Source organism: Typha angustifolia, chromosome 8 (assembly GCF_048772165.1).
Source record: "Typha angustifolia cultivar Huaian chromosome 8, ASM4877216v1, whole genome shotgun sequence".
Classification (NCBI taxonomy): domain Eukaryota; kingdom Viridiplantae; phylum Streptophyta; class Magnoliopsida; order Poales; family Typhaceae; genus Typha; species Typha angustifolia.
In genome coordinates, this window is record NC_133246.1 from 17,202,366 (window position 1) to 17,219,334 (window position 16,969).

At 38.2% G+C, this 16,969-nt stretch overlaps 3 protein-coding genes across 5 annotated transcripts; 1 reads left to right on the plus strand and 2 right to left on the minus strand.

The window, feature by feature from the left end:
* Window positions 1–295: 295 nt before the first annotated feature.
* Window positions 296–1,871, minus strand: LOC140764352 (myb-related protein MYBAS2-like). Its single transcript, XM_073102876.1, has 3 exons — window positions 1,393–1,871; window positions 1,150–1,279; window positions 296–990 (listed from the first exon to the last, which is right to left on the minus strand). Exons 1-3 carry the CDS (start codon window positions 1,709–1,711, stop codon window positions 540–542), a joined length of 900 nt encoding a protein of 299 aa, XP_072958977.1. The 5' UTR covers window positions 1,712–1,871; the 3' UTR covers window positions 296–539.
* A 171-nt stretch (window positions 1,872–2,042) lies between these two features.
* Window positions 2,043–12,588, minus strand: LOC140764350 (kinesin-like protein KIN-5B). Of its 3 annotated transcripts, XM_073102875.1 has the most exons (24): window positions 12,485–12,588; window positions 12,177–12,397; window positions 11,803–11,932; window positions 11,527–11,682; window positions 11,110–11,447; window positions 10,886–11,024; window positions 9,675–9,772; window positions 9,419–9,575; window positions 9,266–9,335; window positions 9,105–9,181; window positions 8,940–8,993; window positions 8,778–8,858; window positions 8,587–8,698; window positions 8,413–8,499; window positions 8,124–8,299; window positions 7,891–8,052; window positions 7,688–7,795; window positions 7,452–7,610; window positions 7,291–7,374; window positions 6,987–7,192; window positions 6,753–6,854; window positions 6,542–6,651; window positions 6,304–6,455; window positions 2,043–5,770 (listed from the first exon to the last, which is right to left on the minus strand). In XM_073102875.1, the coding sequence occupies exons 2-24, from the start codon at window positions 12,356–12,358 to the stop codon at window positions 5,567–5,569; spliced, it is 3,144 nt and encodes a 1,047-aa protein (XP_072958976.1). In that variant the 5' UTR covers window positions 12,359–12,397; window positions 12,485–12,588; the 3' UTR covers window positions 2,043–5,566. The 3 variants fall into 3 exon arrangements, with proteins under 3 accessions (XP_072958976.1, XP_072958974.1, XP_072958975.1); XM_073102873.1 differs by having other exon boundaries at window positions 9,105–9,335; XM_073102874.1 differs by having other exon boundaries at window positions 9,105–9,335; window positions 12,177–12,365; window positions 12,485–12,574.
* A 292-nt stretch (window positions 12,589–12,880) lies between these two features.
* Window positions 12,881–16,671, plus strand: LOC140766151 (phragmoplastin interacting protein 1). Its single transcript, XM_073105603.1, has 4 exons — window positions 12,881–13,454; window positions 13,747–13,909; window positions 15,825–15,871; window positions 15,948–16,671. The coding sequence occupies exons 1-4, from the start codon at window positions 12,967–12,969 to the stop codon at window positions 16,546–16,548; spliced, it is 1,299 nt and encodes a 432-aa protein (XP_072961704.1). The 5' UTR covers window positions 12,881–12,966; the 3' UTR covers window positions 16,549–16,671.
* The last annotated feature ends 298 nt before the right edge of the window (window positions 16,672–16,969 follow it).

Sequence of the window (16,969 nt, forward strand, 5' to 3'; positions counted from 1 at the left end):
TCAGTAGGATCAATACATATCAAAATTAATTTAATTAAATAGTCTGTTTGAAGTTCATGAAAAATTTCATATCATCAATATTTTTATGTGAAAGATTAAAACACTTATAAGCAATGTAAAACATGTAAATTACTTTTTGTCTTTCGCAATAAACTGATTTTCTTTTTTTTGTTTTTCTTGTCTTGTTTCAGCTTCCATCATGCGATCTCCCCGGAGTCGAGACTCATGCCGGAAGCACGTTCCTATCTTGGTTTTGATGCTGGCTTTATCAAAGACGATCTTAGAAAGAGCAAAATGAAGAAATTTAAGAAATCCTATAGTACTAGTAAAGGGATGACAGTTATATTGCTACATATGTTACAGTGATCTACGACAATTAAGGTAACCCTGAACCAAAGCGTTACATATACTTAAAATTTTCACATACTCTAAAAGATTCTACAGATGACATGCTAAGAGTTTACACAGGAGAAACAGCTCTATCTGATATAGCATCTGTAACAGAACAAAGCCAGAGGCTTTGCATGGGCAGTGTGTGTCTAGGAGTTTGAGAGATCATGATCTGTAGTAAGGAGCATCTTGTACTCTTCATCATCTATCCTCCACAGGGACTCAGAGCAGTACTCCCACATGGGAGAAGGCATGGAATGGCGTGAGAGGTTGTACTCCTCAAAGCTCATCTCGCTTATCACCGGCTCCGACGCAGCAATCTCATTCCAGAGCTGGTCCATTGGGTATCCCTTCACACCCTCCTCGTCCTCCCCGAACCCCGTCATCAAGGAGCTGCTGCCTTCTTTACTATCATCACACTCATGCTTCTCAGGTCCAACCTCTGATGGAGCTTCGCTGCTCGACGAGGATGAAGTAGACGTGGAAGGGGACGATGAGCTCCTCTTCTCCTCCTGTGCCTTCTTCCTCATGTGGGTCCTCCAGTAGTTCTTGATCTCGTTATCCGTGCGGCCCGGAAGCTTCCGCGCAATCCGAGACCACCTACAAGCACGCAGGTAAGTCCATTCAAATTTCAGAACAACCATATATATATCTACGCGATCACTACTGCAAGCAAGAAGTTTATATAGGATTTGTGTTAAATGGAATAGGGAAATGGATATAATATAATTATATACTGTATGATCGATTGAAGCAAACCTATTGCCCCATTTAGCATGGAGTTCAAGCACAAGTTGCTCCTCCTGGGGAGTCATCCGGCCACGTTTGAGGCCGGGGTGGAGGTAGTTAACCCAACGTAGCCTGCAGCTCTTGCCTGTTCTATTGAGACCTACAACAACAGGAAGCCATGCAGGTTAAACCGGGAATAATACCCATTTATCCCTTGTCATAGCCCGAATAAGGAGGGCTATTCCTATTCTTATCCCCCGCCACCGCTCAAACCTGACACCTTTGCCAAAAAATCCCAACGACGCTCACCGAACAACCCCACAAACCATACCAGTTGGAGGTCCTCCTGCTCCGTCCACGGGCCCTTCCGGAGCACAGATCTCGAGACCACCATCGCCGACTTCTCCTCCTTCCCCCTCACGAGCTTCTTCTCGCTGCCCGACTCCCCCCTTTTAAAACTCACCCTTGGACTCGTGTTGTGTGTTAAGCCTTTCTGCCCCTTTCGTTGCATTTTATAGGCGCGGAGGGGATGGTTGGGTGACGTCGTGCTTAGTCTCTTTCCGTCCGTTGTCGTGATGGTATTAGTGTGCATCTTCGGGGCTGTGTAAGATCTCCCACTTACCCGAAGTGGTTATTAAGTACCTCCCCTCCCCAATTTTAAGTAGCTCCCTTACTACTTAATCGTGACTAGTGGAATGGAATGGAATGGGTGCGAACGATGATGTCCTTGCAAGGACATCAAAGAGTACCCAGAAGATTACTTTGCCAACAAGGACCCCAGCCCAGGCCCATTGTAGTCATTAGTCAGTTGTTTCCGAAAGTTTTGTCTCCTTCCCTTTGCTTTTGCAACACCTTTCTTCTTTCTTTTCTTTTCTTTTTTTCTATCTTTTTACTGTGGCAAAAACCTGCTTCCACTAAAGTGGAGCTATTCTTTTCCTTTCCTTTCCTTTCCTTTTTTGTGGTCTCATTAAAGAGATGAAATTTTCAATTCAATTTGTGGGTGGGTGTGTGGTGTTTGGGACAAGGCCTATTCAGTTTCTTTTAAGAATTAGTTTTTCTTTTTCCTAAATCTCTCACATTAGGATGTGAATGAAAGTCAAATCGGTCGGAAAAGCTTATTACCCAAATTGTAGGTCAACCATAAGATGGTATATTAACGCACATAATGGATTTTTATTTTTGAGAGATCACATAATGGATTTTTATTTTTGAGAGATACGACAAAATCCAAAAGATTCTGTGGACCTCAGTAAGTCACTGCTAGTCGAGTAAAGAATCATCTACTAACTTTCTTGCTAATATCTTATATTATCTTCTCATTTCTATAATAGTATGGTAGATATATTTTTTATTGATAAAGAGGAGGGTTGCGTATGACCGGATGTGTATATATGCGAATAACTTTTATCTTTAATATTTCATCAACCTGTGTACTTCGAGTACTACATGATTTTTATCTCTGAATCAGATCTCATTACCCGTGTTACCTAGAAGGTTAGTGTACTTATTGGCTTAATTGTCAATTTTAGCTAGAGATTAAGCTTATTTTGTTAGATGGATTGATATTTTCTTTGATTTGATTTCTCTGAGTCTCTAATGAGGAAGCATTTGAAACCCCCTAGAGAAAGAGATCCATTTTCATGCACAATTTTCTCTACTATTCCAATCTTCTTCTCTTGGCGTTTGGTTTGTACAAAAGAGATATTAATTCATGAATTAGGATTCTCTTAAGTATATTTTATAATTAAAAACTTATTTATGTATATTTTGGTCATTAAACTTGCACGAATAAAACGATATCTAGGGTTTGTTTAACTAACAAAAAGTAGAAAAAGAAAATGACAACTTTCTATAAATCTACTACTTTATTGTGTTCGGATAAAGAAACTATAGTGAAAGGTGAATTCTCCGCTTTCCTAAAATCATTCAAATTCTCTCATTTTGCTTCCTATTCTAAAACGAGAGAGATATATTGTATGGCATTATTAATTACAATAATGATTTATTTTTATCAAGTACTAATAAGTCATGATTATTTACTATAATCTATTGCGCTAGAAATTTTCATAATTTTTTTCTCCTACATTTTATCAACTAAATACACCCTTATAATAACACTCGATCAGAAGTCGACAACAAAATGGTATGTATCAGAAGTCGACATCAGAATGGTATGTATACTACACAAGCTGCTTTTAAAAACTGAATTGCTTTTGTGCATTTCTACATATTTATATTATATTTCTAAAATGAATTCTATGATTAGAATTATAGAAAGCCAATAGAAATGCATAGGTTTGTGTAGAAGTATCTACCAAAGTGCGGATTAGCCAGAAAAATGAGGTAAGCTGACATGGACACCACCATCTGAATATGGACAACCCACTTGACCCTTTTCTATTGTCCTGCCAACTTTTCTGTTCTTTTTTCTTCTTTTTTAATCTTCTAGGTCCTCATCAACCCTTTGTTCCTCTCATCATATTGGCCTAATCACTTGCTTCTGGCTGAATGCAACTGAGCCCCTCTCTCGTATGTGTCTCCAATGGGTTGGAGGATATCAAAACAATTAGCACGTAGCAAGATAGATAGATTCTAGGTTGCTTTGTGGCCTCCCTTGTTGGAGTGTGGCAGATCTCACTAGGGCTTGGTCGGTTAGAGGATAACTCTATTCTTCTGTTCATAGGATCATCCAGATACTTATTGGATTCATGAGAGCCACTACATTGGAGGCAAAAAGGGACAATATATATTACTAACCAGTAATACTAATGCAATGTCAACGAATACTTTACAAGCATTTTACAAATAAGATGATGTGTCATCAGCTTGTCCATCGATAGTATTTCTCTATTTTATATTTATCGTTAGCTCAAATGATGTCATTTAAAAAAAAAGTGTTTATAGAGTATTTATGGGTATAACATTATTGATTGCTGACCTATGAGAAAAAGGAATACAAGTCGACTAAATATAGGATTCAGCTTTAGGATCTAGGAAAGGCCACGGTAGAAAAAAAAAAATTAATAAGAGATGGGTGTGGGTATCACAAACAAGTTAGTAAAAGTAGAGCATGTTTTTGTTTGTGTATATATATATATATATTCAACTTAAATTTAATTATGTGACTTTAGTGTCAAGGAAGGGTCATATTTACTACATACCACAATTAGCAAGATAGGGAAATAAACTGTGACCAACTTTGTGGTAAGGTGAGCTTTGTCCTAATGCATGAACGGCTCAAACCAAAGCAAGATAGCATCTTTCCAATGACTTTTCAACGGTTTCCTACCCGATGTTACTTTATCAGTGCTTATACATACCCAACTTATCATCAAATAGTGCACCCATCATTCTCATTCAATAGAGTATCTAGAAACAAAAGCTAAGCCAGGATCCAGCAATATTATCTCTTATTATTGTCTCAAACTGTTCTACACTATGAGAGTCAATAACCACCTGTTCAAAAAGCCAAGGATCAGGCTAAATGAGGCTCTCATGACCCCAAAGTGATTAAGTCCCAATTTATCCACCATCCACTGATGTGGTACAGCAGATAAATGAAAAGTATTTGTCAGACATGCACCACTAGCCAAGACTGTTGGATTAGCTGTTGCAACACTATGCACATTGCATCAGAAACACATCCAAACAATACATAATAACTTAAAGATAAGTTCAACATTTCTTATGTGGAAGAACCAGCATGAAAAAGATAGAAAAACCGACCAAGCCCTAGTGACTCAATTGAATTGGAATCAGCACAGTAGCTTCTAATATCTCCACAGAAAAAATTGGCTTTACCACACAGGGACCTGACCCTCTTGTGAATGTGCCAGCTTTGTTGGGCCTTAAATTGGAGGTGCTTTCAGTGTCTGGACCATCAGAAATGTTGGACCACTTGGATGGCCAGGTGGCTGTCATGTTACCTGTCAACATGCAGAAACAGTATACTCACTAGCTTTTGGGCCATCAGGACCCAGGTCATGATCAAACAAGTTTTTTCCCTTTTCTTGTACAGACCGGAAGACTCAGGTTATGCTTTTCATCTCCCAACCTGACCAACTCAGGAAAAAGAAGAGAATCAAATTGGAGTTAAATAAGGCTCTGTCAAGTATTTCACAATGGATTCTTCATGGCTATCCAAGCTATAGCCTTCATTTATTCTTGTAGCTCATCAAAGATAAAGTTAAGACAAGAATATATGTACTCTTGATTCCATAAGTTATAAATTTTAAATCTGGTCCGAAGTTTCATATACAGAACTGAAAACTCAACTAATTAGCCAAAACCACAAATAGCCATATGAGCAAGCTGCATCATCTCATCATTTCAAATGTCCTACAGACAATACATGTCAGTGATCTCTAACCCCAACAGATGTTACAAGCATTTCTTATTATATACAACATAATTACTTTGCCTACCAGTTGACAATGTACTTGCTGTATCAATTGATAGGCATAAGCGGACTTCTTGGTGTTTGTAATGGTCGATACATCTGTTCTTTTCCTTCTGATTCACCTCTCAGTCTGTCCTCTGATTTAAACTCTGTAACCAGATCAGTCAAAGATGTCCTCAAGTCCTCAATCGATGTCAAGCTTGGCACAGCAATTGCTTGGACTCGGATACTGTTCCTAATTGGACTATCAACCTGTTCAGCAACTAAAGATTAGTTGGCAATATCAAATGCTTTCAACTTAGCTCATACAACAAAGGAAGTACCGAAGGGAATGGTCAGGGGATGGTAATAGAAATAGACTGCAAGCAGCCGAGATCTTACATTCATAAAGATTAATCTTATTGGCAACTATTAGACTAGGGGCAGAAATAAAGGAATTAATTTGAAAAATGCTAAAGTTCCTTTCCACAATAAATACAACAAAATACAATGGCAATAGCAAATAACAAAGTCAAACTGAGCTGGAAATGATAAGACCTTCGCATTATCTCATTTGAGATGTTTACATGCACTTCAAGAAAAGATAATTTGCATGTCAAAGTAATGAATTGCCAGATCAATGGCCACTAACCCTTCATGCTTCTCCCTTCCACAAGCCCCTTTAGTGACTATAATTACAGTCTCAAAAGTAACAGATAAATGTGCACTTTGATAACTCAAGCTAGACAATGTAACTGTTTTTGCATGTATGAAGAGTAAATGAGATGGACGAGTTCAAAACTTACACAATAATCCTTTACAAGGTACTCGTCTACAGTGCTTCTGATAGATTCTATGCTTTCACTGTGATTGTCTTGCAATGATTTTGAATTATCCTGGCAGGAAGCCGATATGTACTTCATTTCTTCTCTAGCTTCGCAATCCAGCAGAAGAGAATCTGGCAGTAATCATTGTATCCTATAAGGTAAAATGTTTGTGTACTTATATTGGGAGAAAATAGAAGCTCTAAACAAGTGAAGTTACTCTTTGGAGCAGCCAGTAAATCACAGATCGCTTCATCAAACTCCCCAGCAGCCTGTGAAGACAAGGATGCAAATTCTTCCAGAATATTTTCATTATTTTGGTTTCTTCTTCTGCAAAAGAACATAGACGAGCACTTGGAAACTTAAATTACAGAAAATAGACTTCATTGAACTGTAGTTACCTACTCAATTCATTCACAAATGCTACTTACTCAATTAAATAACCAATTTCCGCACCGTAATCCTTATTAAGCTGATCTATGGATAACAGAGAATGTGACCAATGGCATATAGACTGATCTACTCTGTTTGAGCTGCAAAAAAGGAAAGCCAATATTTGGCTCAATATTCATATAGAACTAGAATTTATAAAAGCAAATGAGTACATAAATCTACTTCTGTGATTCACATAATAGCAAATATGGACAAAGCAAGAAGAAATATACCAATGCTGAAAGACATTTTCCATATTAGACTTGATTTTAGCAGTTGAAGATGCATCCTCATAGAATTGGCTTTCTATCTTTTCTATGTAGGCAATCCACTGCTTTTTAGTGTTGTCTGAAACTCGCTGCATGCATGACAAGTCTAGCTGTAGCTTATTACTCTCTTCACTGCATTTGTCCATTAACCTACTTATGGCTTCTGAGACCTGTTCATTATGATAATTAATGACTCAACATCATTCATGATATGCAATTGTTCTTCTTCTGCCAAACAAGATAAAGAATTATAGTTAAGGATGCTGACCATGTTCGTTTTTGTAGTTGTCAAGCTTGCTAATACCTCAGCAATCTTGTCAACTGCTTCTTTTTCCTGTTTAGCAGATACCTCCTGAAATAAGAAGCATAGCCAATGAACTCATATGCCCAGAAGTTACCCATGACAGCATATTTAAAATTAGCAACGACCTGAAATGCCTTTTCAAAGTCTGCTTGCCAAAGTAACTTATCCATTCGATGCTCTTCAATATGTTTCATAAGTCTAGAGGCACAGATCTCTAGATCGCTATAAAAATCCAATGCTGTCCTTGAGATAGCTTGTGTTGAGGCAAGATTCCGCTGAGATACCTATAATTACCCAAGAAACAGGGAATTGTGTAACACATTTTTAGAAAAACTGAAATTGACTTCCAAGTATCGTGTACCATCTCTTGTTGTTGAGAAGAGAAAACTAATAGGTCTTTAAGTTCAGCCAGGGATAACTGAACACCACTAAGAACTTGCTCAGCTTCAGAAGCTGCAGTGACCAGAAACTGCAAACAGTACAGAAAGAGAAAAGAAATATTAATTATTCAAGTATCTGCAGTCACATTTTAGGAGGCATCAAATATCTCATCTTAATTCATACATTTTCGACAGCCATTCTCTGGGTTGCAAATTTTAAATTCAGCTCCTCCAAGTCTGAGACAGATTTCTTCTGCAGTGTATTACAGAGCTCTTTCATTTGCCGAACCCCTGAAGTGTATATCTCTTTAGTTTTCTCAATTCTCAACTCCAAGCATTTGGCTGCCTGAAAGAAACTATAACTAAATAAGTATTGGAACACATAAGAGTTCAAAGAGAGAAATATTACAATTTTACCTCACATTTGTTCGCAAGGAATGTGCTCATGCGTTCCTCCATATTTCTCAGAAACTGATGTTGTTCACAAACTGATCCAACCACAGTGTTTTGTAAGGTTTTAAGGCTATTATGAAGCTCAGACCCAAAATTTTGGATCAACTCCTTATTTTCTTTTTGCGTTTGTGATTGCCGTTCTACAGAAGTGCATGTTATAACCATGTTAAACAACAAAAAATAAGAAAAGAAGAAGAAAGTAAAAAAGAAAAGGAATGATGTGCGTTTCTAGTGAGCTAATATAGTTGTTTACCTATTTTGGCCAGAAGAACAGGCCTATCTTCCGCTGCATTTTCCAAAATAGTATGCAGTTCCTTTGCACGTTCCAGAATAGCATGCTCTATTTCAAATCAAAGTATTAACCGAAAAATATGATAAATCGAGCTTGCTTATGTAAATTCACTAAAGCTGGTTTTCTTAGCCTTACCAGAAGTTAGCAAACCTGAAATGATGAAATCCTTCTCCTTTAGCGATAGGTTTGTTCTTCTGTGGACTTCCTCAAGATCTAGGAAGGCCCTCTTGGAATTTTCAAGATTTACCTAAACCATAATAGATTTACATCTGGAGTAATGAACAATAAGAAGAAGAAATAAATACAACCACAGGAAAAAATTTCACCTTACACTCCCTAAGCTGACTTTCCAAATCCAACTTACGTTCTTGTTCAGCATTGTAGAGCTCCTTAAATCTATCAGCTTGCTGTGGTGAAGGAAAAAAGTGATATTCCTCAGCACAAAGAGATAAAAGTGAAGTAAAAATTGAGATAAGGAAAAACCTTACCTTGCTCTTTTGATCCAAGTCAAACTCCAACTGCTCTATCTTCAGAGTCATTGACTGCATGATGAATTAATTGTTTATGATCGTGAGCAAGAAATTGACTAAATTGCTTCTATGAACAAAAAGCAAAAGTCTGTCCTAATATTATTCTTTTCCTGAGAGCGAGACCTTCTTTTCTGCCTCATCCTGTGCAAATCTATCTTGAGGAATGTAAACACCATTCTTCTCTCTTGCAGCTTTTACATCTGAATGCACATTGGTTAGAACCTTGCAGATTACAAAGTACAACAAGATAATTCTGTATAGACAACACCAAAGTACTGGCAAACCTTGCTTCATTCTTTCAATTTCTATATAAAGATCCTTCAGGAGCACTGATTTGGACACCTTTCGGTTAACCTGTAAATCAAATATGCAGATGCTTGAAAGCTTCTAATATGCTTAGCATGCTAATGACTTTTTAGCGGATAGAAGCATCAAACCTCTGGCTTGTTTTTAATGCTCTTAGCACGATAAGCATAATCAAGTGTGCTTAGAGTTTCCTCTAAACAGTGAATCGATGGAGATACTGTTGCTATGATGCACGTTTTTGCTTTTCCACCCAAGGATTCTCTTAATAATCTTGTCAGCTTACTATCCCTGATCAAAGTTGAGAAAGTTGCACATGAACTAAACGCAAAGAACCAAATTTAGTAACATCCATTAAGATAGTAGTTTTAGAGATGATTTATAAAAGACCTGTAAGGTACATGAAGAGAATGCTCCACAAGGGCATTTATGACACGGCCAAGTGTTAATAAGCTCTTATTCGTCTCCCCAGCTTCTCTTGCTCTACTCTGTCATCATGCTTCAAATCAATAATGTTGAAGAAGATGTGGCAAGCTTGATGTTGAAAACCATTCAGAAACTCTAGTATTAAGTGTATAACAGTAGAAACAAATAAGAAAATAACCGATCCATCTACTACAATGGCAATCCAAATTATCCGAAACCTGGTTCTCAATTATGTTACCAACTGCTCATCTTCTTCCTACCAACCCCAAGAACTTAGTACGAAAACCTACAATGATAAGTCACTTATTGTGAGGATTCTGAAAAACTAGGCATGCTGACAAGTAGCTAGGCCTGTTTTCTGGGCAGCTGTATTCTCTAATCATTCCTAAAGCTACAAACTATAGAACAATTGGTAGATAATACAAGAGCCTGATAATCATAGAGTAATTGGTGAATCAACAAGGACTATGTGATGGTGTCTTGTACTCATAGACAGTAAACTCATGCAAGCACTTTCAGATGGTCCCGCCCATTCTAGGACTCAGAGGCTCCTAAGTGCTTAACCAGATATCCTTATACACATGATAAGACCAATTTGGGGTCTATTACAGAGCTGTCGACACAAAAACCAGGTTTTCAAGTATTTTATACGTGAAAAATATAAAAACACAGAAACACCCACACAATCACCTAGCGTACATGTATATTTATATCGTTATATGAAGTTCCCTACAATTTTGTTAGTATTTGTGCCAAGTTTGCTGGGATCCAGTCATCTAATCACCATGGTTAGGGTTTTAAACTGTGAAAAATATTATAGGGAGATCACAATCCAATGCACTTTCTTCATCTAATAGTAAACTTGTTTATGCTCAACCTCACTCAAAGATGTGGGTTGTAAACAAAAATAGCAGAAATGTTCGTTCTTGCTTTATTCCTACTTTAGTTAATCTAGATCCAGGATCTTGCTGCAACAGCATCAGTAGACGAAGTTACATTCCACTGATCATCCAGTAAAGGTTTATCAAGCAAAGTACGTGCCATGATATCAGAAACATCTGTTTGGAGAATTATCTACAAAATCTTCAATCCACCATATTGCAATACAATGGCATTGAGAATCATGATAAGGCCTTTTGTTATCAGCATGTATCTAGGTCATGTAAAGTAGTTACCTCTCTCGCACCAGATCGAGATATATTCTCTGAGCCTGCCAAGTCGACAAGGTTCAGCCTACCGCATTTTACAAGCTCCTCATTTCCTATTGTCGATTCTTTTAGGTGGATAGTAATAGAAAAGACAGAATGAGATCGACTGCAAAGACGAGGAATTATAATCACTAATCAATGAAAGCTCTTTCACGCACAAGAGCATGGTAATTTTAAAAAAGAAAGACCACCTGCTCTGCTTGTTCAGTAAAGTGTCGGCATTGCGCCTCCTTCCTGACCCACGTTCCAATAGACTATATATCTCAGTGGGGCTGTAGACCACAACCTCTTCAAGGCCTCTTAGAACTGCACCACCCTTGCCATCTTCCATAAGAGATATTGGTCTTCTTTGTCTTTCTCCTGGAAACCTATTGTGATCCTCAATGGCTAATAGATCAGTTATCTCTTCATTGTATAGCTCAAAGAAAGTTGCTCTAATACTATAATCAGCCTTCCGTGCTTCCAGAGTATCAAATATATGACAGAAAGCTCTTGGAATGACACCAGCATCAGCCGGCAAATCACGACCCTAGGATAAAAACAACACGGTGTTGAGTCACCAAATTTCCTCTATACAGCAAATCCAAAATCCAATCAGAATCATCTACCTTAGATCTCATCTCTCCTTCCATAGTGTAAGTCTTTCCTGTGCCTGTCTGCCCAAAAGCAAAGATGGTGCAATTGTAACCTTCAAGAACGTCATTAACAATGGGGGAGATAGCATGGTCATATATTGATCTTTGCTGGGCCTTGGGCCCAAAAACCTGAACAACAAGATCAAGAAAGATAAAGGTAAAAAAAAAAAAAAAAAACGGGTATGACATGATATCAAATGAGGTAACAACCATAACAAATGAAATGAGGAACAATTCAAAGTTGCAAACCTTATCGAAGGTGAATGTCCTGTCTACTTGCTTGTTCACTAAACTCTGTAAAACAGTCACCTCTTTGCTTTGTTCGTTGCAAGATATCACCTTTTGAAGATTCAACTTTTGCTCTTCATCATTTAGTGGCCTAGTTTGGTCACCGGAGAAAAAACGAAAAAGAAAAGAATTAAATAACGATTCTGCAGCCAACCAAGGACCTAAAGTACTACTGGCATCTTGTCCTGCCTATATGAAAACTAAACCATTTACAACTCATTTCCTAAATCACTCTATATTTACAAAAGCAGTGAAGATATTGCATGCTCTTAATCAATTATGCAAGAAACATATCATAATTCTTCAATCAAAGAGTGAATCTAGCAAAATCCCACCTGCATCTAAGTATAACTTGCACATTGACCTCTCGATCCCGATTGTAGCGACTGGACGACGAGCTCCCATCAACCCATCTCAGGTCCAGCGACCGCCTCTCGGGGCGCGGTGTCAAGAAAGGCGACGGAGTCGGAGCTATAGAAAACCCTAATCTCCGGTGGGGATTGGGAGTCACCGACATGATTCCCCTAAAATCGCAAGGAATCTCGTCTATCAAATCCTAAGAAACAACAAGGCAACAGTAGATTCAAGAAAACAAAGGCCAAGATAAAGATCGCGATTAAGAAGTTTGGATTTGTACGCATACCCTGGAGATCGAAGAGGAGTGGGGGAACGATCTTTTTCGGACCCTTGCTTTTTGCTCTAGTGTTCGAACGTTTATAGTACAAATGTGAAGAGAAGGTTTTATGATTCGTACTCTGTAATGGTTCGGAGGGATCAAAGGAAATTTTGAAATTTTAAAAATGGAAGGATTGTTTTATAATGCTCCGCGGTGAGCGATTGTTTTCGTAGGTTTGTAAACGTGGCGACATTTGGATGGATGATTTAGCTGTCGGGCCGAAGAGTAGTCGATTCGTTTTGGGAAGCTCACATAGACAGCGGAACACTGGAATTGGGCTTCAATCCAAGCCCATACACTCGTATCGGATACGGATCCAGAATAAATCCAATATCTAAAGCCTAAACCCGTTAAACTACCTTCGTGCAACCGATTGCCCTTCTTCCGCTTGAGAAGCCCAAGATACTCGACGCCGCTATACCTCCGCCTCCACTTCTCCTTCCCTCGCCATGGTTTTATCCCACAAGAAGCTAAAGCAAAAGCTTCGCTCCCTAGCAGCGGAGTCGCTCGCAGCTCCGGGACGCGAAGATGCTGCGAGCGAGGAGATCAATCAACAGTTGCAGAGTATTAAAGAGCTCTTGGGATCGAAATCTCGAAGACCGAAGTCGTCAAAGAGGCCTAGGAGAGCAAAGAAGCGGCCTTTATCGGAGGAATCAAAGCAGGTTGAAGGAATAGAAGAAACCCAGAAAGGGATTGGGGAGAACGATGGGTTGGTTGGGTTTGGTGAGGATGGAAAGAGTGGGAAGAGGAAGAGGGATAGAGAGCTCGATGGAGTGAAGGAGTCGAAGGAGAAGAAGAAGCAGAAGAAGAACAAGAACAAGAAGAAGAAAGGGGAGAAGGCTGAGACAGGGGCCAAGAAGAATGAGAGTGAAGATAAAGGAGGCAGTAATGATAAAGAGGTGGTAGAATCGAATCAATTTATTAATACAGCTGAGAGGTAGAGTAAATTGCTTACCCCTTTTATATCTTGGTTAATTTTAAAAATGTCGCCTTTAGTATGATCCATTTTAAGCATCTGAATTGTTGATCAAAGTGTAAATATTCGTCTGCAATTCTTCGAAATGTCACCTACATTTCAAATTAGCGTTTGGAAAAGCATGGTGAAGTGTGTTTTACTTCTATATCATCATCTTTTTGAATTCTAGATTGGGTTTTGGAGGGGGGGTCTTTTTTTTTTTTTTTTTTTTTTTTTTGCGTGTGTTGTGTAATTGTAATCCATATATTTGCAGTGAGCAAAATGTGAAGAAGGTTTATGTTGGTGGAATTCCATACTACTCAACAGAGGATGACATAAGGAGCTTCTTTGACGGATGTGGTACTGTGACTGAAATTGACTGCATGACATTTCCTGAGAGTGGGAAGTTTAGGGGAATTGCAATTCTTACTTTTAAGGTTGGTTTAACTTCAACTCGCTACAATTAGTTAAATAGTTTTTCTTCTTTATGTATGTAGCATCTTAACTTATTTCATTCAATTTGGTTTCTCTGATAGCATATTTACATTATTTTGCTGAAATAATCAGTTCTTGCTACTATTTGTAAAAGATTATGGTGATTCTGTTAAATGTATTGAAATGATTTAGACAATCAAATATTGTTGCATATAGGCAATACAAGCTTATCATGGAAAAACCATCCATAGTATGGTGCTAATAGTTTCTGATGAGAATCGTGTGAGTTGCTGTGGTATACAGCATATTTAATTAATTTATGTTGTAAAGATATAAGGGTTATCAAGATTGTTACATTGTATGTGGGGTCACATTTTACTTGAGTTACTTTAGCACTTCATATAATATACTACGGTGGTCAAATGTTCTTCTCCATTTACTACTACTCTTATTTGTAGATCATATTAAGCTCTTTTTATCCTCAAAGTTGGTTTTAGTTTACTATGTCAAAATAATAGTTTCTTAGAAAGTTTTACTTCTTATATTTGCTCTGATCACTACAAATGCTTAAATTCAAACTGATCAAAATAATTAATATTTGGCATATCAACCTGTATAACTCAAATAATGCGTGCACAAAGTATCTTCTCCCATCTTTAGATAGTGAAAGTTCCACCATTTACCAAAATCTTCTGAAAGATCTAGTTATAGTCAAGTCAAAATAGATCCTAGTTATAATCAAGTCCCTGTCTACTGTATATTTGCTCTTATGTTCAAATTTGTGGATTCAGTGCTGTTTGACTGTTAGCTGACACTTGTGTTGCAGCAATTTGAATTAAGATCAAGAGCCCCCACGCCTCTTCACTCAAAAGAATTTAATGTTGTTTATTGAATTAATTTCTTGGATAGTAAAACTAGTTGGATACTCCCGTGATAGATTGGGATGAGTAACTTGTTTAGAAGTTCTTATGGGAGCAGATCAATAATAATATCAAGATGCTTAATTTATATAGTTCTTTTTGCTGCACTATTTGTCTCCTTTTGTTTTGCACTGATTTCATTTGCAGGATCAACGGAAAGAAGATAAATGATTAGGAAGTAATGACATTCAGTAACATGCAAATACATTTTATGGTTATCTAAATCAGATGATTACTCTTTCAGTGGCAGAAAGATTGCAAATATTAAGGACATAGGAGCCGGTTAATGTTTGTTAATCTCCAATGTAACATGCGAAGGAATGTCTTCCAAAAATAAAAGCAAATTCTTGTGTATTCATAATCAGAAGAACGTCAAAGTGATATGCATGACAGTTCTGTGGTATCAAAGTTGATTACAAGTGTTAGACTAAGGAGATATGCTTTATGAATATTAGTCATTGATGTGCAAAGCCGGAGGCCCTCTGGTCTTGAGAAATGGGCCATGAAGTTGGTGCCCCATATTTAGATTAGATTCACTAGGATTGAATTTTCGGGAGATGATTTTGGTGCTGCTGTGCTTTAAGTGCATAGATTTGAAGCCAATTTGGTGACTTGGAAGTTTAGTTGTGTGAGATCATGAGTTTGAAGGAGCTTTCAATCTTCAAATATTATGCCAAACAATGGATTTTTTTCTATGGAGTAAACTTTTTAGGGGTTTTAGGGCTGTCTAATTATCATCTAAATTGTCATCTGTTGCTCAAATTCGTATATCTCATTCAGAATAATAGTAAGACATGTTTCTCTTTTTTTCTTCACTCTCCTGCCATCATATAATATGTCTGATACCGTTAGTCTATTGGACAAAGTTTTTTTATTAACCAAATTATGTCCTGAGATTGAAGTTGCGATCAACTTTCAGCTGCTCGTGTTGTTTTGGCATGCATATATGTTTATATTCGCAGTATTGTTTTTTGGCTGACCAATTTTTCCTGTTCAGACAGAATCGGCTGCAAAAAGGGCTTTAGATCTCGATGGTGCCGATATGTAAGCATATATCTTTTTCGCCGCTACTCCTCGATACTGTTCCTCACAAATGATAACACTTAGATTTGACTCTCAGGGGTGGATTTTATTTGAAGATCCAGCTGTACAAGGCCACCCGCGCCCAGAAATCTGATTTTGCTCCCCAGGTCATGGAGGGCTACAACAGAATATATGTTGGAAATCTTTCATGGGATGTAACTGAAGATGATTTAAAGAAACTCTTCTCTGATTGCAAAATCTCCTCCATCCGTTTTGGGACAGACAAGGAGACCGGTGACTTCAAAGGCTATGCGCACATCGACTTCTCCGATAGCATGTCACTCACAATCGCTCTGAAGCTCGATCAGAAGGTGGTGTGTGGTCGACCTGTAAGAATTCGATGTGCAGTTCCCAAAAAGGAGGTAGATAACAAGTCAGTCTTGAAGACCACTAAAATAAAGGCTGGGAATGAGACCGAGAACAGGTCAGTCCTGAAGACCAGTAAGACTAACGCTGGGAACGGGCCCGAGAACAAGGCAGTTTTGAAGACCAATGATAAGGACGGCGATGGAGCGAACTCCGGGCAGGGAAAGAAGAAGAGGCGGACATGCTACGAGTGCGGCACTCCCGGCCATCTGTCTTCATCCTGCCCAAGTAAGATGGCCGTTAAGGCAGACAATTCTGGCATTGAGAGTTAAAACTGTAAATCGATAAACTTAATCTACACTAACATTTTTCTGTGAAATTTTTCTTAGAGGATGTGATGTAGTTGATTAACATGATGTATGCAAAGTGACAAGGAACTATCTCCTTTCTCTGGACTTCCTCTTCTACTAACATTCCATTTGAACTTGATATAAGCATGCCAGTTTGACATGGGAATGGCAAAGACTTGCCTCCCTAGCAGGTCATTAGCTGCCCTGTTAAATGGAGAGGGGTGGATGTGACATCTAAACATGGATGGGGAAAAATTGAAATGTAAAGCTAGTGCAAAGCCTTCAGTGCTGATGTGCCATTATTCTGTTGCTGTAAAACTCTGCATCTGTAGGTACATACATTAATCCTGTTTGCTTTCCTCGGTATGTCCAATTGATGATAAATTTTGCCCCTTGGATTGAT